General features: G+C 42.8%; 1 protein-coding gene and 1 pseudogene across 1 annotated transcript in view; one reads left to right on the top strand and one right to left on the bottom strand.

Annotated features, from left to right (window-relative positions):
* The window catches only part of LOC112237627 (A-kinase anchor protein 13), a gene marked incomplete at its 5' end in the record, with an annotated part of 100,501 nt that extends 95,266 nt beyond the window's left edge, over positions 1 to 5,235 (top strand). Inside the window, 1 exon segment of the mRNA XM_042317759.1 lies at positions 4,221 to 5,235. Coding sequence (XP_042173693.1) covers positions 4,221 to 4,235 — 15 coding nt within the window.
* Positions 5,236 to 17,747: 12,512 nt separating this feature from the next.
* Positions 17,748 to 22,185, bottom strand: part of LOC121845793 — a 169,329-nt pseudogene continuing 164,891 nt past the window's right edge.

Genomic DNA, 22,185 nt, shown 5'->3' with positions numbered 1-22,185 from the left:
CAGTGTTGAGACAGGAGGACAGTCACCAGGTATAACTACACTACAGTGTTGAGACAGGGAGGACAGTCACCAGGTATAACTACAGTGTTGAGACAGGGAGGACAGTCACCAGGTATAACTACACTACAGTGTTGAGACAGGGAGGACAGTCACCAGGTATAACTACAGTGTTGAGACAGGGAGGACAGTCAGCAGGTATAACTACACTACAGTGTTGAGACAGGGAGGACAGTCACCAGGTATAACTACAGTGTTGAGACAGGGAGGACAGTCACCAGGTACACACTACAGTGTTGAGACAGGGAGGACAGTCACCAGGTATAACTACACTACAGTGTTGAGACAGGGAGGACAGTCACCAGGTACTACACTACAGTGTTGAGACAGGGAGGACAGTCACAGGTACACACTACAGTGTTGAGACAGGGAGGACAGTCACCAGGTAACTACACTACAGTGTTGAGACAGGGAGGACAGTCACCAGGTATAACTACACTACAGTGTTGAGACAGGGAGGACAGTCACCAGGTATAACTACACTACAGTGTTGAGACAGGGAGGACAGTCACCAGGTATAACTACAGTGTTGAGACAGGGAGGACAGTCACCAGGTATAACTACACTACAGTGTTGAGACAGGGAGGACAGTCAGCAGGTATAACTACAGTGTTGAGACAGGGAGGACAGTCACCAGGTATAACTACAGTGTTGAGACAGGGAGGACAGTCAGCAGGTATAACTACACTACAGTGTTGAGACAGGGAGGACAGTCACCAGGTATAACTACACTACAGTGTTGAGACAGGGAGGACAGTCAGCAGGTATAACTACACTACAGTGTTGAGACAGGGAGGACAGTCACCAGGTATAACTACAGTGTTGAGACAGGGAGGACAGTCACCAGGTATAACTACACTACAGTGTTGAGACAGGGAGGACAGTCAGCAGGTATACACTACAGTGTTGAGACAGGGAGGACAGTCACCAGGTATAACTACAGTGTTGAGACAGGGAGGACAGTCACCAGGTATAACTACACTACAGTGTTGAGACAGGGAGGACAGTCACCAGGTATAACTACAGTGTTGAGACAGGGAGGACAGTCAGCAGGTATAACTACACTACAGTGTTGAGACAGGGAGGACAGTCACCAGGTATAACTACATAACTACAGTGTTGAGACAGGGAGGACAGTCACCAGGTATAACACACTACAGTGTTGAGACAGGGAGGACAGTCACCAGGTATAACTACACTACAGTGTTGAGACAGGGAGGACAGTCACCAGGTACACACTACAGTGTTGAGACAGGGAGGACAGTCACCAGGTACACACTACAGTGTTGAGACAGGGAGGACAGTCAGCAGGTATAACTACACTACAGTGTTGAGACAGGGAGGACAGTCACCAGGTATAACTACACTACAGTGTTGAGACAGGGAGGACAGTCACCAGGTATAACTACACTACAGTGTTGAGACAGGGAGGACAGTCAGCAGGTATAACTACAGTGTTGAGACAGGGAGGACAGTCACCAGGTATAACTACACTACAGTGTTGAGACAGGGAGGACAGTCAGCAGGTATAACTACACTACAGTGTTGAGACAGGGAGGACAGTCACCAGGTATAACTACACTACAGTGTTGAGACAGGGAGGACAGTCACCAGGTATAACTACACTACAGTGTTGAGACAGGGAGGACAGTCAGCAGGTATAACTACACTACAGTGTTGAGACAGGGAGGACAGTCACCAGGTATAACTACACTACAGTGTTGAGACAGGGAGGACAGTCACCAGGTATAACTACACTACAGTGTTGAGACAGGGAGGACAGTCACCAGGTATAACTACACTACAGTGTTGAGACAGGGAGGACATTCACCAGGTATAACTACACTACAGTGTTGAGACAGGGAGGACAGTCAGCAGGTATAACTACACTACAGTGTTGAGACAGGGAGGACATTCACCAGGTATAACTACAGTGTTGAGACAGGGAGGACAGTCACCAGGTATAACTACACTACAGTGTTGAGACAGGGAGGACAGTCACCAGGTATAACTACAGTGTTGAGACAGGGAGGACAGTCAGCAGGTATAACTACACTCACCAGGTATACAGTGTTGAGACAGGGAGGACAGTCAGCAGGTATAACTACAGTGTTGAGACAGGGAGGACAGTCACCAGGTATAACTACAGTGTTGAGACAGGGAGGACAGTCACCAGGTATAACTACAGTGTTGAGACAGGGAGGACAGTCACCAGGTATAACTACACTACAGTGTTGAGACAGGGAGGACAGTCACCAGGTATAACTACAGTGTTGAGACAGGGAGGACAGTCACCAGGTATAACTACAGTGTTGAGACAGGGAGGACAGTCACCAGGTATAACTACACTACAGTGTTGAGACAGGGAGGACAGTCAGCAGGTATAACTACAGTGTTGAGACAGGGAGGACAGTCACCAGGTATAACTACACTACAGTGTTGAGACAGGGAGGACAGTCACCAGGTATAACTACACTACAGTGTTGAGACAGGGAGGACAGTCACCAGGTACAGTCACAGTCAGGTATAACTACACTACAGTGTTGAGACAGGAGGACAGTCACCAGGTATAACTACACTACAGTGTTGAGACAGGGAGGACAGTCAGCAGGTATAACTACACTACAGTGTTGAGACAGGGAGGACAGTCACCAGGTATAACTACACTACAGTGTTGAGACAGGGAGGACAGTCAGCAGGTATAACTACACTACAGTGTTGAGACAGGGAGGACATTCACCAGGTATAACTACACTACAGTGTTGAGACAGGGAGGACAGTCAGCAGGTATAACTACACTACAGTGTTGAGACAGGGAGGACATTCACCAGGTATAACTACACTACAGTAAAAAATAAAGCATTAGAATGTTGTGGCCACAATCCAGTCCAGTTATTGGTTGTTGGGTCTGTGGCCTGGGCTATTCTACTCCAGTGTTGAGACCACAATCCAGTCCAGTTATTGGTTGTTGGGTCTGTGGCCTGGGCTATTCTACTCCAGTGTTGAGACCACAATCCAGTCCAGTTATTGGTTGTTGGGTCTGTGGCCTGGGCTATTCTACTACAGTGTTGAGACCACAATCCAGTCCAGTTATTGGTTGTTGGGTCTGTGGCCTGGGCTATTCTACTACAGTGTTGAGACCACAATCCAGTCCAGTTATTGGTTGTTGGGTCTGTGGCCTGGGCTATTCTACTACAGTGTTGAGACCACAATCCAGTCCAGTTATTGGTTGTTGGGTCTGTGGCCTGGGCTATTCTACTACAGTGTTGAGACCACAATCCAGTCCAGTTATTGGTTGTTGGGTCTGTGGCCTGGGCTATTCTACTACAGTGTTGAGACCACAATCCAGTCCAGTTATTGGTTGTTGGGTCTGTGGCCTGGGCTATTCTACTCCAGTGTTGAGACCACAATCCAGTCCAGTTATTGGTTGTTGGGTCTGTGGCCTGGGCTATTCTACTACAGTGTTGAGACCACAATCCAGTCCAGTTATTGGTTGTTGGGTCTGTGATCTGGGCTATTCTACTACAGTGCCATATCTTTATGTGCTGGGATCTGAGGGTTTTCCAAATGAATTACAAATTTAAAAATATAGTTGTCTTTATTGCTTATGTCTTCACAGCGAGAGTTAATGCTTGGTGTGATCACCTTCTGCAACAATTAGAATACGATACCTCCATCTGTGTGTTACTCTTAGGGCGACATTTAAACATTGCTTTTGTCATTATTACTCAAGTTTAGTACATTTATTTGAGAGTCATTGATGGACAGAAATATTCAGACCTCGTCTCTGATTTTCACGCAAATTTAAAGCAGGACTGAGACTGGACCCATCAGGAACACTCAACAACTCTATCCCAGAGTTAGGTTTCAGAAGACTGCTCCCTTCATATTTTTCTGATCCTAACAAACTCCCCAGTCCTTTCCGATGACAAGCATACCCATAACATGATGCTGCCACCACAATACTTGAAAATATGATCCAATATAATCAAATGTTTTAATCAAATTATTATTTAATAAATGTTGTGCAGCAAAATGTGAAGACTATACGAGGGGTGTGTAGACTTTCACTAGGCAGTGTAAATACGACAGTGGCAGGTATAACTACAGTGTAAATACGACAGTGGTTTGATTGTAGTCTGTTTATCTATTTGTCTCCGTAGATACCCAGCACCTAGAGCCTCCTCTAGATGGAGAGATCTACTTCTGTTGAGGAGACCCCTCTTCATCTCCTCCGATGTCAATGCAACGTCCCTCTCACCAGCTGAATGGAAGGCCAAGTTGCCAAAGTGCCCCCATCGTCAAACCCTCTAAGTCCTCACAAACACTCCCAACTGACACACAATAGGAAGTGGAAGGTCTCTCATCATGTGAGTCATAAGCTCCAGCTGCAATGTTCTGTCTCAGTGCTCACTACAGATTGGCTCCTGACTGTCACCTGCTAAAAAATATAACAATAAGGACACTGTTTCTATGTTAGATACTGTAGGTTAAAGATTGTCTATAACAATAAAGACACTGTGTCTATGTTAGATACTGTAGGTTAAAGATAGTCTATAACAATAAGAAACTGCTTCTATGTTAGATACTGTAGGTTAAAGATTGTCTATAACAATAAGGACACTGTTTCTATGTTAGATACTGTAGGTTAAAGATTGTCTATAACAATAAGGACACTGCTTCTATGTTAGATACTGTAGGTTAAAGATTGTCTATAACAATAAGGACACTGTTTCTATGTTAGATACTGTAGGTTAAAGATTGTCTATAACAATAAGGACACTGTTTCTATGTTAGATACTGTAGGTTAAATATTGTCTATAACAATAAGGACACTGTTTCTATGTTAGATACTGTGCTCCTGATGTGCTTGACATGTTGCAATAATCTCAATACATTTTACATGTGATGCTATTGATCACATGAATCATCTTTTCTGGTGCATGTCCAAGATCGATAATCAATATGTTGTTTATACAGATCAGTCTACACAATATTGATACTATATAGTCCCATAAGAACTGGAGAAAACTCAGACTGATGTCAGTTGATCGTTGTTGTGGTTCAATGTTTAAGAGCCACTTGTTACTAATACCTGAAGAACCAGAGAACACATATGGAATCATGTTGTAACCAAAAATACGTTAAACAAATCAAAATATATTTTATATTTCAGATTCTTAAAAGTAGCCACCCGTTGCCTTGATGACAGCTTTGCACACTCTTGGCCTTCTCTCAACCAGCTTCATGAGGTAGTCACCTGGATTTAAAAAAAATTAATAGGCGTGCCTTGATTAAAGTACATTTGTGGAATTTCTTTCCTTCTTAGGAATGGTATACAGAATATAGCCCTATTTGGTAAATGACCAGGTCCATATTATGGAAAGATCAGCTCAAATCAGCAAAGAGAAACGACAGCCCATCATTACTTTACGACATGAAGGTCAGTCCGTACGGAAAATGTCAAGAACTTTGAAAGTGCAATCGCAAAAACCATCAAGTGCTCTGATGAAACTGCCTCATGAGGACCGCTACAAGAAAGGAAGACCCAGAGTTTCCTCTGCTGCAGAGGATAAGTACATTACAGTTCGCTGTACCTCAGATTGCAGCCTATATAAATGCTTCAGAGTTCAAGTAAGAGACACATCTCAACATCAACTGTTCAGAGGAGACTGTTTGAATCAGGCCTTCGTGGTCAAATTGATGCAAAGAAACCACTACTAAAGGACACCAATAGGAAGAAGAGACTTGCTGGGCCAAGAAACACGAGCAATGGACATTAGACCGGTGGAAATCTGTCCTTTGGTCTGATGAGTCCAATTTTGAAATGTTTGGTTCCAACCACCATGTCTTTGTGAGATGCAGAGTAGGTGAATGGATGATCTCCACATGTGTGGTTCCCACCTTGAAGCATGGAGGAGGATGTGTGATGGTGCTTTGTTGGTGACACTGTCTGTGATTTATTTAGAATTCAAGGCACAATTAACCAGCATGCTTACCGCAGCATTCTGCAGCGATACGCCATCCCATCTGGTTTGCGCTTAGTGGGACTATCATTTGTCTATCAACAGGACAACGACCCAAAACACACCTCCAGGCTGTGTAAGGGATATTTGACCAAGAAGGAGAGTGATGGAGTGCTACATCAGATGACCTGGCATCCACAATCATCTGACCTCAACCCAATTGAGATGGTTTGGGATGAGTTGGGCCGCAGAGTGATGGAAAAGCAGCCAACAAGTGCTCAGCATATGTGGGAACTCCTTCAAGACTGTTGGAAAAGCATTCCAGGTGAAGCTGGTTGAGAGAATGCCAAGAGTATGCAAAGCGGTCATCAAGGCAAAGGGTGGCTACTTTGAAAAATCTCAAATATATTTGTTCTTTGTTTAAAACTTCTTAGGGCTGAGATCCCGTTAACGGATCGATTTGACAACAACCAGTGAAAGTGCAGGACCCCAAATTCAAACAACAGAAATCTCATAATTAAAATTCCTCAAACATACAAGTATTAAACACCATTTTAAAGGTAATCGTGTTGTTAATCCCACCACAGTGTCCGATTTCAAATAGGCTTTACAGTGAAAGCTCCACAAACGATTATGTTAGGTCAGAGCCAAGCAACAGAAAAACACAGCCATCTTTCCAGGCAAAGAGAGGAGTCACAAAAATCTGAAATAGAGATAGAATTAATCACTAACCTTTGATGATCTTCATCAGATGACACTCATAGGACTTCATGTTAGACAATACATTTATGTTTTGTTCGATAAAGTTCATTTTATATAAAGAAATCTCAGTATACATTGGCGCGTTATGTTCAGTAGTTCCAAAAACATCCGGTGATATTGCAGAGAACAACATCAATTTACAGAAATACTCATTTTAAATGTTGATGAAAATACAAGTGCTTTACAGCGAATGCACCACAAACTATTATGTTAGGAGAATCTATTATGTTAGGAGAATCTATTATGTTAGGAGAATCTATTATGTTAGGAGAATCTATTATGTTAGGAGAATCTATTATGTTAGGAGAATCTATTATGTTAGGAGAATCTATTATGTTAGGAGAATCTATTATGTTGAAGAATCTAAAATATGAAATATATTTTGATTTGTTTAACACTTTTTTGGTTACTACGTGATTCCATATGTGTTATTTCCTAGTTTTTATGTCTTCACTATTATTCTACAATGTAGAAAATAGTAAAAACTAAAAACCCTTGAGTGAGTAGGTGTGTCAACTTTTGACTGGTATTGTATATAAATCCCCAACGTAACAACAGGTCCAATCATGACGTCCGTCAGAATGGGGAATGCAAACAATTGTGCTAATGATAAAATGCTAAAATGAATCATTTTCACCTGACAGTATATTTGACTTGTTAACCTTTCTTAGGGCTGCTCTGTCTGTCTGTCGATTTTATTTCATATGTGGGTTCATTGTCCACAAGATGAGTATGGAGTATGAAATAATACAACATAATGAGTAGTCAGGAGTTAGTTCCTTATTAAATGAAATAAATAATTTAATAGAAACACAATGTGGACCCCTCAATTGGCTCTGGTTAAAACTAGTGCACTATGTAGGGAATAGGGCTCTGGTCTAAAGTAGTGCACTATATAGGGAATAGGGTGCCATAGGGCTCTGGTCTAAAGTAGTGCACTATGTAGGGAATAGGGTTCCATATGGCTCTGGTCTAAAGTAGTGCACTATGTAGGGAATAGGGTGCCATAGGGCTCTGGTCTAAAGTAGTGCACTATATAGGGAATAGGGTACCATTTGGGACTCTTGTTTAGCCTTCAATATAAAGATGAAGTGTACAAAATACAACCTAACATCTTGTCAGGATGATCCACAGGTGGTTTTCGACCTCTGTCTTCGGGTTGAAAAGTTCCTGTAACTTTAATACACTGATCAGGGTTTACTGTTGAATATTCCCAGAATATTGAGGGAAGCAGGAATCAGCGATCCTCAGATTTATGGAAAGCCAGGGATTCAGTAATCCTCAGATCTCTGGAAAACAAGGGAATCAGCAATCCTCAGATCTCTGGAAAACCAGGGAATCAGCGATCCTCAGATTTATGGAAAAACAGGGAATCAGCGATCCTCAGATTTATGGAAAACCAGGGAATCAGCAATCCTCAGATCTCTGGAAAACCAGGGAATCAGCAATCCTCAGATCTCTGGAAAACCAGGGAATCAGCGATCCTCAGATTTATGGAAAAACAGGGAATCAGCGATCCTCAGATTTATGGAAAACCAGGGAATCAGCAATCCTCAGATCTCTGGAAAACCAGGGAATTCTTTTGAAAGTTACTGGAATTCTGCAACCCTGCTCTGTTTGGAAATTAAGGTACAGAAATGTTCTCTTTCTGAATAATGTCAAATAATAAAACTATGAATAAACAAATATGTCAAATAAAAAGACTGATGTAAAAGTCTGAATAATTTGTTTTAGTGTTGATCTGTGATTTATGTCAGCGTTTTATGATGAGACGTTATCTCTGATTCCCAGCTGTTTGGTGGAATGTCACGTAAAGTCATATTTCCCTCATAATAAAGAACTCTTATGGAAGTTAATCTGATTAAAATGTCTACTCAGCACCCTACAGGAAGAAGGAGGGACTGGTTGAACCCTACAGGAAGAGGGAGGGGACTGGTTGCACCCTACAGGAAGAGGGAGGGGACTGGTTGCACCCTACAGGAAGAGGGAGGGGACTGGTTGCACCCTACAGGAAGAGGGAGGGGACTGGTTGCACCCTACAGGAAGAGGGAGGGGACTGGTTGAACCCTACAGGAAGAGGGAGGGGACTGGTTGCACCCTACAGGAAGAGGGAGGGGACTGGTTGCACCCTACAGGAAGAGGGAGGGGACTGGTTGAACCCTACAGGAGGAGGGAGGGGACTGGTTGAACCCTACAGGAGGAGGGAGGGGACTGGTTGAACCCTACAGGAGGAGGGAGGGGACTGGATGAACATGTAAAGCTAAAATTGTCTAAGAATACTTTCGGTTACAAACATGTTTTCTTGACAGTGAAACAGCACAGTTTCCCACCATAATGCATGAAAACGACAGCACATTATTCAGTGTGTGTCTGTGTGTGGTGACATGCAGAGGGGGTTGTGGGACATCTTAACACATTACTCAGTGTGTGTCTGTGTGTGGTGACAGGCAGAGGGGGTTGTGGGACATCTTAACACATTCTGTACATAAAAAGTAAATTAACTGGAAAGTTATGCTTTTTTCAACTCCTGAAGAAATATAATTTGGAGCACAGGAGGTTGTTGGCACCTTAATTGGGGAGGACAGGCTCATGGTAATGGCTGGAGAGGACTAGGGTGGAGTGGTATTAAATACATCACAACACAGAGTTTCTATGTGTTTGAGTCCATTCCATTCGCTCTGTTCCAGCCAGCCATTATTGTGAACCGCCCTCCCCTCCGCCAGCCTCCACTGATTTGGAGAAATCTCTCTTTTGGGGCACTCCGCATTGTAAAAAGTCTCTCCTTCTCTTTCTAGAGTCAATTAACTTAACCCTCCCTATATGTGAGTCCCGAAGACAATAACCGATCACCTCTGTGATCTTAACTTTGATTAAAAACAGAAGTCAGAGATGATGTAGTTAGTCCATTTATAGCCATCGTGTTGGAAAAGGAACTTAAAGAATCCAAGGAAAGATAAGTTAACATACAGACATGTACATTCACTTCAATTCAAATAGAATTGTACTTTGTTGGCTGTTGATTGGGGAGTTTCTCCCTTCCTCCAGTTCATTGGACAGAAATGAGGGAGCCTCATTAGCATGACAACTATGACGCAGCCAATTGGAGAGCAGTAAGGCTTTCATCAAGTCCCTGCCAATAGTTTGACAGTACCAGTTACTCCCAAAAAAAGGGGTGTGTCATTCGCGACAGACATGGCAGACTGACATCTCCAAATGAAACGTAAATAAATTAAAGATATGTAATATATAAATATATACTAATGAAAAGGAAACACAGGAACGTTTCATCTTCTGTCGTGCTGAAGACCTTAAAGACATGATCACCGTACCTTAAAGACATGATCACCGTACCTTAAAGACATGATCACCGTACCTTAAAGACATGATCACCGTACCTTAAAGACATGATCACCGTACCTTAAAGACATGATCACCGTACCTTAAAGACATGATCACCGTACCTTAAAGACATGATCACCGTACCTTAAAGACATGATCACCGTACCTTAAAGACATGATCACCGTACCTTAAAGACATGATCACCGTACCTTAAAGACATGATCACCGTACCTTAAAGACATGATCACCGTACCTTAAAGACATGATCACCATACCTTAAAGACATGAGACATGATACCTTAAAGACATGAGACATGATACCTTAAAGACATGATCACCGTACCTTAAAGACATGATCACCGTACCTTAAAGACATGATCACCATACCTTAAAGACATGATCACCATACCTTAAAGACACCGTGATCACCGTTAAAGACATGATCACCGTACCTTAAAGACATGATCACCGTACCTTAAAGACATGATCACCGTACCTTAAAGACATGATCACTTGAAAGACATGATCACCGTACCTTAAAGACATAAAGACATGATCACCATACCTTAAAGACATGATCACCATACCTTAAAGACATGATCACCATACCTTAAAGACATGATCACCATACCTTAAAGACATGATCACCGTACCTAAAGACATGATCACCGTACCTTAAAGACATGATCACCGTACCTTAAAGACATGATCACCGTAAAAGACATGATCACCATACCTTAAAGACATGATCACCATACCTTAAAGACATGATCACCGTACCTTAAAGACATGATCACCATACCTTAAAGACATGATCACCATACCTTAAAGACATGATCACCGTACCTTAAAGACATGATCACCGTAAAAGACATGATCACCGTACCTTAAAGACATGATCAAAGACATGATCACCGTAAAGACCACCATTAAAGACATGATCACCGTACCTTAAAGACATGATCACCGTACCTTAAAGACATGATCACCGTACCTTAAAGACATGATCACCGTACCTTAAAGACATGATCACCGTAACCGTACCTTAAAGACATGATCACCGTACCTTAAAGACATGATCACCGTACCTTAAAGACATGATCACCGTACCTTAAAGACATGATCACCGTACCTTAAAGACATGATCACCGTACCTTAAAGACATGATCACCGTACCTTAAAGACATGATCACCAAGACATGATCACCATACCTTAAAGACATGATCACCATACCTTAAAGACATGATCACCATACCTACCTAAAGACATGATCACCACCTTAAAGACATGATCACCGTACCTAAAGACATGATCACCATGACATGATCACCGTACCTTAAAGACATGATCACCGTACCTTAAAGACATGATCACCGACATGATCACTACCTTAAAGACATGATCACCGTACCTTAAAGACATGATGATCACCATACCTTAAAGACATGATGATCACCACCTTAAAGACATGATCACCATACCTTAAAGACATGATCACCGTACCTTAAAGACATGATCACCATACCTTAAAGACATGATCACCGTACCTTAAAGACATGATCACCGTACCTTAAAGACATGATCACCATACCTTAAAGACATGATCACCATGATCACTACCTTAAAGACATGATCACCGTACCTTAAAGACATGATCACCGTACCTGATCAAAAGACATGATCACCGTACCTTAAAGACATGATCACCATACCTTAAAGACATGATCACCGTACCTTAAAGACATGATCACCGTAAAAGACATGATCACCGTACCTTAAAGACATGATCACCGTACCTTAAAGACATGATCACCGTACCTTAAAGACATGATCACCGTACCTTAAAGACATGATCACCCTTAAAGACATATCCTTAAAGACATGATCACCGTACCTTAAAGACATGATCACCGTACCTTAAAGACATGATCACCGTGACATGATCACCGTACCTTAAAGACATGATCACCGTACCTTAAAGACATGATCACCGTACCTTAAAGACATGATCACCGATACCTTAAAGACATGATCACCGTACCTTAAAGACATGATCACCGTACCTAAAGACATGATCACCGTACCTTAAAGACATGATCACCCTTAAAGACATGATCACCGTACCTTAAAGACATGATCACCGTACCTTAAAGACATGATCACCGTACCTTAAAGACATGATCACCGTACCTTAAAGACATGATCACCGTACCTTAAAGACATGATCACCGTACCTTAAAGACATGATCACCGATCATGATCACGTACCTTAAAGACATGATCACCGTACCTTAAAGACATGATCACCGTACCTTAAAGACATGATCACCGTACCTTAAAGACATGATCACCGTGATCACCGTACCTTAAAGACATGATCACCGTACCTTAAAGACATGATCACCGTACCTTAAAGACATGATCACCTTAAAGACATGATCACTTAAAGACATGATCACCGTACCTTAAAGACATGATCACCGTACCTAAAGACATGATCACCGTACCTTAAAGACATGATCACCATACCTTAAAGACATGATCACCGTACCTTAAAGACATGATCACCGTACCTTAAAGACATGATCACCGACATGATCACCGTACCTAAAGACATGATCACCGTACACCGTACCTTAAAGACATGATCACCGTACCTTAAAGACATGATCACCGTACCTTAAAGACATGATCACCGTACCTTAAAGACATGATCACCGTACCTTAAAGACATGATCACCGTACCTTAAAGACATGATCACCGTACCTTAAAGACATGATCACCGTGATCCTTAAAGACATGATCACCGTACCTTAAAGACATGATCACCGTACCTTAAAGACATGATCACCGATACCTTAAAGACATGATCACCGTACCTTAAAGACATGATCACCGTGAAAGACATGATCACCGTACCTTAAAGACATGATCACCGACATGATCACCGTACCTTAAAGACATGATCACCGTACCTTAAAGACATGATCACCGTACCTTAAAGACATGATCACCACCGTACCTTAAAGACATGATCACCGTACCTTAAAGACATGATCACCGTACCTTAAAGACATGATCACCGTACCTTAAAGACATGATCACCGACATGATCACCGTAAAGACATGATCAAAGACATGATCACCGTACCTGATCAAAGACATGATCACCGTACCTTAAAGACATGATCACCGTACCTTAAAGACATGATCACCGTACCTTAAAGACATGATCACCGACATGATACCTTAAAGACATGATCACCGTACCTTAAAGACATGATCACCGTACCTTAAAGACATGATCACCGTACCTTAAAGACATGATCACCGACATGATCACCGTTCACCGTAAAAGACATGATCACCGTACCTTAAAGACATGATCACCGTACCTTAAAGACATGATCACCGTACCTTAAAGACATGATCACCGTGACCTTAAAGACATGATCACCGTACCTTAAAGACATGATCACCTTAAAGACATGATCACTTAAAGACATGATCACCGTACCTTAAAGACATGATCAAAGACATGATCACCATACCTTAAAGACATGATCACCGTACCTTAAAGACATGATCACCGTACCTTAAAGACATGATCACCGTACCTTAAAGACATGATCACCGTACCTTAAAGACATGATCACCGTACCTTAAAGACATGATCACCGTACCTTAAAGACATGATCACCGTACCTTAAAGACATGATCACCGTACCTTAAAGACATGATCACCGTACCTTAAAGACATGATCACCGTACCTTAAAGACATGATCACCGTACCTTAAAGACATGAGACATGATACCTTAAAGACATGATCACCGTGACATGATCACCCTTAAAGACATGATCACCTTAAAGACATGATCACCGTACCTTAAAGACATGATCACCGTACCTAAAGACATGATCACCGTACCTTAAAGACATGATCACCGTACCTTGATCAAAAAGACATGATCACCGTACCTTAAAGACATGATCACCGTACCTTAAAGACATGATCACCGTACCTTAAAGACATGATCACCGTACCTTAAAGACATGATCACCGACATGATCACCGTACCTTAAAGACATGATCACCGTACCTTAAAGACATGATCACCGTACCTTAAAGACATGATCACCGTACCTTAAAGACATGATCACCGTACCTTAAAGACATGAAAGACATGATCACCGTACCTTAAAGACATGATCACCGACATGATCTTAAAGACATGATCACCGTACCTTAAAGACATGATCACCGTACCTTAAAGACATGATCACCGACATGATCACCGTACCTTAAAGACATGATCACCGTACCATGATAAAGACATGATCACCATGATCACCGTACCTTAAAGACATGATCACCGTAAAAGACATGATCACCGTACCTTAAAGACATGATCACCGACATGATCCTTAAAAGACATGATCACCGTACCTTAAAGACATGATCACCGTACCTTAAAGACATGATCACCGTAAAGACATGATCTTAAAGACATGATCACCGTACCTTAAAGACATGATCACCGTACCTTAAAGACATGATCACCGTACCTTAAAGACATGATCACCGTACCTTAAAGACATGATCACCGTACCACCGTTAAAGACATGATCACCGTACCTTAAAGACATGATCACCGTACCTTAAAGACATGATCACCGTACCTTAAAGACATGATCACCGTACCTTAAAGACATGATCACCCTTAAAGACATGATCAAAGACATGATCACCGTACCTTAAAGACATGATCACCGTACCTTAAAGACATGATCACCGTACCTTAAAGACATGATCACCGTACCTTAAAGACATGATCACCGTACCTTAAAGACATGATCACCGTACCTTAAAGACATGAGACATGATACCTTAAAGACATGAGACATGATACCTTAAAGACATGATCACCGTACCTTAAAGACATGATCACCGTACCTTAAAGACATGATCACCGTACCTTAAAGACATGATCACCGTACCTTAAAGACATGATCACCGTACCTTAAAGACATGATCACCGTACCTTAAAGACATGATCACCGTACCTTAAAGACATGATCACCGTACCTTAAAGACATGATCACCGTACCTTAAAGACATGATCACCGTACCTTAAAGACATGATCACCGTACCTTAAAGACATGATCACCGTACCTTAAAGACATTAATTTACACAATTTTTTGTGTGTTTTTCTTGCAGTGTTTTTTAAACATCATCTTCATTGAATAACTATAGATCATATACAGTACATTCAGAAAGGATTCTGACCCCTTGACTTTTTCCACATTATGTTACATTACAGCCTTACACTAACATGGACACACACAATACCCCATAACGACAAAGCAAAATAATGTTGTCATTTTTTATAGCAAATTTATACATTTAAAAAACACTAAACTATCACATTTCCATTAGTATTCAGACCCTTTACTCAGTACTTTGTTGATGCACCTTTGGCAGCGATTACAGCCTTGAGTCGTTTTGGGTATGACGCTACAAGCTTGGTACACCTGTATTGGGGGAGTTTCTCCCAGTCTTCTCTGCAGATCCCCTCAAGCTTCATCAGATTGGATGGGGAGCATCGCTGCACAGCTATTTTCAGGTCTCTCCCAGAGATGTTGGATCGGGTTCAAGTCTGGGCTCTGGCTGGGCCACTAAAGGACATTCAGAGACTTGTCCCGAAGCCACTCCTGCATTGTCTTGGCTGTGTGCTTAGGTTCGTTGTCCTGTTGAATGGTGAACCTTCACCTCAGTCTGAGGTCCTGAACGCTCTGGAGCAGGTTTTCATCAAGGATCTCTCTGTAGTTTGCTCCGTTCATCTTTCTCTCGATCCTGACTAGTCTCCCAGTCCCTGCCACTGACAAACATCATCACAGCATGATGCTGCCACCACCACCATGCTTCACCGCTGGTGCCAGGTGTCATCCAGATGTGATGCTTTGCATTCAGGTCAAAGAGTTCAATCTTGGTTTCATCAGACCAGAGAATCGTGTTTCTCAGTCCTTTAGGTGCCTTTTGGCAAACTGCAAGCGGGTTGTCATGTGCCTTTTACTGAGGAGTGGCTTCTGTCTGGTCACTACCATAAAGACCTGATTGGTGGAGTGCTGCAGAGATGGTTGTCCTTCTGGAAAGTTCTGGAAAGTTCTCCCATCTCCACAGAGGAACTCTGGAGCTCTGTCAGTGACCATCAGGTACTTGGTCACCTCCCTGACCAAGGCTCTGCTTGGTGGCCAGCTCTAGGAAGAGTCTTGGTGATGCCAAACTTCTTCCATTTAAGAATGATGGAGGCCACTGTGTTCTTGGGAACCTTCAATGCTGCAGAAATGTGTTGGTACTGTAGTGGAAATTTCCTGTATTTACCAAATCATGAGACCAAACCACCACACAAGTCAGAGTTATCATAAAGTCCATCTTTAATTATTATGAGCTCCATCACAACCCTGTGACTCTCAGATCAATTCAGTGTCTATAAATGAATTCTCTGAGAGTGCTTACACATTGCAACTGAGATCCTTTATAGCAAAGACACACATAGCCAGACAGTATTGGCTATAAATGATCGTTCAGCTTTGTCTCCTAAACTATGTTCTTATCTCGCTCTTGGTACCATTCGGGACCAAAAACAAAACCTCATCCACTAGCATATATCAAATACACCCCTCCTTGACAAGATCAGAGAGACAGTGACTGGCACACAGACACTGTGGAGCCAAGAGATAATTGGTTCCCCCTCAATCATCCATTCACATGGTTTAAAAGATGTGTTTACATATGAAGACAAGCTTGACCTCTCCCCTTTCTGAGGCCCAAGTAACTGAACCCTGACAGAGAACAGATAACTGCAAATGGCCTCCACTATAGTACAACAAGATACATTCTAAATGAGAAGTAACTCACAAGCATATAATGCAAATAAAACATCTTATCTATGTTACCCAACTATTCTGATTAATACCCAACAGTACCCGTCCCCAGATCCGTGCCTCGACACAATCCTGTCTCAGAGCTCTAGGGACAATTCCTTCAACCTCATGGCTTAGTTTTTGCTCTGATATACACTGTTATCTGTGGGAGCTATATACACTTATCTGTGGGATCTATATACACTTATCTGTGGGAGCTATATACACTTATCTGTGGGATCTATATACACTTATCTGTGGGATCTATATACACTTATCTGTGGGATCTATATACACTTATCTGTGGGATCTATATACACTTATCTGTGGGATCTATATACACTTATCTGTGGGATCTATATACACTTATCTGTGGGATCTATATACACTTATCTGTGGGACCTTATATAGGCAGGGGTGAGTCTTTCCAAGTCATGTCCAATTAATTGAATTTACCACAGTTGGACTCCAATCAAGTTGTAGAAACATCTCAAGGATGATCAATGGAAACAGGATGCACCTGAGCTCTTTTTCGAGTCTCATAGCAAAGGGTCTGAATACTTATGTAAATAAGGTATTTATGTTTTGTATCGTTAATACATTAAAAAAAAATCTAAAAACCTTGTTTCGCTTTGTCATTATTAGTATTGTGTGTAGATTGATGAGGAAAAATATATATTTTAATCCATTTTAGGCTGTAACGTAGCAACATGTGGAAAAAGTCAAGGGTCCTGAATACTTTCCGAATGCACTGAATATACACTGAGTGGACAGAACATTAGGAACACCTTTCCATGACAGATTGACCAGGTGTGTACACTGTATCAGGAAACAAAATGTAAATGTTTGTTTTGTTGATACTTTTATCCAGTATATGGATAGTGGATCAGGCACTTTGAGTCCTTCCCAAATTTTTAGGCTCCTGTTGACAGCGGAACAGTAAGGAACAAGCTGGCTGGTTATTTCCTGGTTGTCTATCAGTCTGTCCAACAAGCATTACATCCAGACGATCTTAGCCCAACACATCCAGGCAAGCTCCAGGGTATAGTTTCCCCTAAGGTACAGGTCTAGGATCAGCTACCCCTCCACAATCTTAACCTTAACCATTGGTTAGAGAAATGCAAAACTGATCCAAGGTGAGTGTCTAGGATCAACTCCCTACTCAGTCCAGGTAGAACTGGTGCTAGCCGAGTATATCCAGGTAGACAGGTGTGTCTTTCCCCATGGTATAGAGGACCTTCTGAATGTCCTTGATGTTCAACCTCTGCTGTGGTTCCCTCTGCCAGCAGCCCAGCATCAGGTCATACACCTCCTTGGGACAAACCCTCGGCCTGTCCAGGACCTGACCCTGCACTAAACACTCTATGACCTGAGGAGGGGTTAGGGTGTAGGGGTTAGGGGTCAGTCAAACAGAGAGACAGAGAGAGGAGGGGTTAGGGTGTAGCAGTCAGTCAAACAGAGAGACAGAGAGAGGAGGGGTTAGGGTGTAGGGGTTAGGGGTCAGTCAAACAGAGAGACAGAGAGAGGAGGGGTTAGGGTGTAGGGGTTAGGGGTCAGTAAAACAGAGAGACAGAGAGAGGATGGGTTAGGGTGTAGGGGTTAGGGGTCAGTCAAACAGAGAAACAGAGAGAGGAGGGGTTAGGGTGTAGGGGTTAGGGGTCAGTCAAACAGAGAGACAGAGAGGGAGGGGTTAGGGTGTAGGGGTTAGGGGTCAGTCAAACAGAGAGACAGAGAGAGGAGGGGTTAGGGTGTAGGGGTTAGGGGTCAGTCAAACAGAGAAACAGAGAGAGGAGGGGTTAGGGTGTAGCGGTCAGTCAAACAGAGAGACAGAGAGAGGAGGGGTTAGGGTGTAGGGGTTAGGGGTCAGTCAAACAGAGAGACAGAGAGAGGAGGGGTTAGGGTGTAGGGGTTAGGGGTCAGTCAAACAGAGAAACAGAGAGAGGAGGGGTTAGGGTGTAGGGTTTAGGGGTCAGTCAAACAAAGAGACAGAGAGAGGAGGGGTTAGGGTGTAGGGGTTAGGGGTCAGTCAAACAGAGAGACAGAGAGAGGAGGGGTTAGGGTGTAGGGGTTAGGGGTCAGTCAAACAGAGAAACAGAGAGAGGAGGGGTTAGGGTGTAGCGGTCAGTCAAACAGAGAGACAGAGAGAGGATGGGTTAGGGTGTAGGGATTAGGGGTCAGTCAAACAGAGAAACAGAGAGAGGAGGGGTTAGGGTGTAGGGGTTAGGGGTCAGTCAAACAGAGAGACAGAGAGAGGAGGGGTTAGGGTGTAGGGGTTAGGGGTCAGTCAAACAGAGAGACAGAGAGAGGAGGGGTTAGGGTGTAGGGGTTAGGGGTCAGTCAAACAGAGAGACAGAGAGAAGAGGGGTTAGGGTGTAGGCGTTAGGGTGTAGGGGTCAGTCAGAGAGAGGATGGGTTAGGGTGTAGGGGTTAGGGGTCAGTCAAACAGAGAGACAGAGAGATGATGCAGAGATTATTGTACACCTGTTTTTACACTACATACATTTGGGTTTCAAAACATTAATATGCTCTCACTGACTATAGGTTAATATTTTTTTCTAGAAACGGGGGTAATATCAATTTCAAATAAAATATTGACACTTCAAGTGCATGAATTACGAGGGGAATGTGCACCCCTTGACAGGTTATTTCTTAAGGGCAGTTTGATTGTACTAATAAACTTGATAGTAAGAGTAATATTAATTAAATTCCATTGTTTACCCCTCCCCTGGGAGTTCTGGAATACTGCATAAATAAATCACAGAGAGCTGGACCGGTGCTAATAGGGGTGCTCCTAGAGGTGCTCTTAAATGTGTTATATAGTTATATATAGTATATGTTATATATATAGGCCTCAGGAAGAGGTGGGCCGGGCCTCAGGAAGAGGTGGGCCGGGCCTCAGGAAGAGGTGGGCCAGGCCTCAGGAAGAGGTGGGACAGATTCAGTATAGACTGCCTGAGCAATGACATATAGAGAAAGACCTAGGGCCAGATTCAGTAAAAACTGCACTAGCAATGATTAGGCAGGTTCAGAAAGGCCGTAGCCAACATTTAACCAGCACCAGACCCCTGAGGAGAGGACCAATGAGGTTCTACACAAGCCTCACTTACATGTGGTAGAATGGAGAGACTTTGAAATAAACCACAAAGGTACAGAAATATAGACAATATATATAAGGAACCCATGGACAGTGCTATGGACACCACGGGCTCCTAAATGTGTTATATAGTGACTAGGGGTGCTCCTAGGGGTGCTCCTAAATGTGTTATATAGACACGAGGGGTGCTCCTAAATGTGTTATATAGACACTAGGGGTGCTCCTAGGGGTGCTCCTAAATGTGTTATATAGTCACTAGAGGTGCTCCTAAATGTGTTATATAGACGCTAGGGGTGCTCCTAGGGGTGCTCCTAAATGTGTTATATAGACAGTAGAGGTGCTCCTAGGGGTGCTCCTAAATGTGTTATATAGATGTTAGGGGTGCTCCTAAATGTGTTATATATACACGTGGGGTGCTCCTAAATGTGTTATGTAGACACTAGGGGTGCTCCTAAATGTGTTATATAGACACTAGGGGTGCTCCTAAATGTGTTATATAGACACTAGGGGTACCCCTAAATGTGTTATATAGACACTAGGGGTGCTCCTAGGGTGCTCCTAAATGTGTTATATAGACACTAGGGGTGCTCCTAGGGCTGCTCCTAAATGTGTTATATAGACACTAGGGGTGCTCCTAAATGTGTTATATAGTCACTAGGGGTGCTCCTAAATGTGTTATATAGTCACTAGGGGTGCTCCTAAATGTGTTATATAGGCACTAGGGGTGCTCCTAAATGTGTTATATAGACACTAGCGGTGCTCCTAAATGTGTTATATAGACACTAGGGGTGCTCCTAGGGTGCTCCTAAATGTGTTATATAGACACTAGGGGTGCTCCTAGGGGTGCTCCTAAATGTGTTATATAGTCACTAGGGGTGCTCCTAAATGTGTTATATAGACACTAGGGGTGCTCCTAGGGTGCTCCTAAATGTGTTATATAGACACTAGGGGTGCTCCTAGGGGTGCTCCTAAATGTGTTATGTAGACACTAGGGGTGCTCCTAAATGTGTTATGTAGACACTAGAGGTGCTCCTAAATGTGTTATATAGACACTGGGGGTGCTCCTAAATGTGTTATGTAGACACTAGGGGTGCTCCTCGGGGTGCTCCTAAATGTGTTATATAGTCACTCGGGGTGCTCCTAAATGTGTTATATAGACACTAGAGGTGCTCCTAAATGTGTTATATAGACACTAGGGTTGCTCCTAAATGTGTTATATAGATACTAGGCGTGCTCCTAGGGGTGCTCCTAAATGTTTGATATAGACACTAGGGGTGCTCCTAGGGGTGCTCCTAAATGTGTTATATAGACACTAGGGGTGCTCCTAAATGTGTTATATAGACACTAGGGGTGCTCCTAAATGTGTTATATAGTCACTAGGGGTGCTCCTAAATGTGTTATATAGACACTAGGGGTGCTCCTAAATGTGTTATATAGACACTAGCGGTGCTCCTAAATGTGTTATATAGACACTAGGGGTGCTCCTAGGGGTGCTCCTAAATGTGTTATATAGACACTAGGGGTGCTCCTAGGGGTGCTCCTAAATGTGTTATATAGTCACTAGGGGTGCTCCTAAATGTGTTATATAGACACTAGGGGTGCTCCTAGGGGTGCTCCTAAATGTGTTATATAGTCACTAGGGGTGCTCCTCGGGGTGCTCCTAAATGTGTTATATAGTCACTCGGGGTGCTCCTAAATGTGTTATATAGACACTAGAGGTGCTCCTAAATGTGTTATATAGACACTAGGAGTGCTCCTAAATGTGTTATATAGACACTTGGGGTGCTCCTAGGGGTGCTCCTAAATGTGTTATATAGTCACTAGAGGTGCTCCTAAATGTGTTATATAGACGCTAGGGTGCTCCTAGGGTGCTCCTAAATGTGTTATATAGATGCTAGGGGTGCTCCTAGGGGTGCTCCTAAATGTGTTATATAGTCACTAGAGGTGCTCCTAGATGTGTTATATAGTGACTAGCGGTGCTCCTAGGGGTGCTCCTAAATGTGTTATATAGTCACTAGAGGTGCTCCTAAATGTGT

The sequence above is a fragment of the Oncorhynchus tshawytscha genome, unplaced genomic scaffold (assembly GCF_018296145.1).
Source record: "Oncorhynchus tshawytscha isolate Ot180627B unplaced genomic scaffold, Otsh_v2.0 Un_scaffold_8679_pilon_pilon, whole genome shotgun sequence".
Taxonomy (NCBI): domain Eukaryota; kingdom Metazoa; phylum Chordata; class Actinopteri; order Salmoniformes; family Salmonidae; genus Oncorhynchus; species Oncorhynchus tshawytscha.
This window is presented reverse-complemented; position numbering and strand designations above follow the sequence as displayed.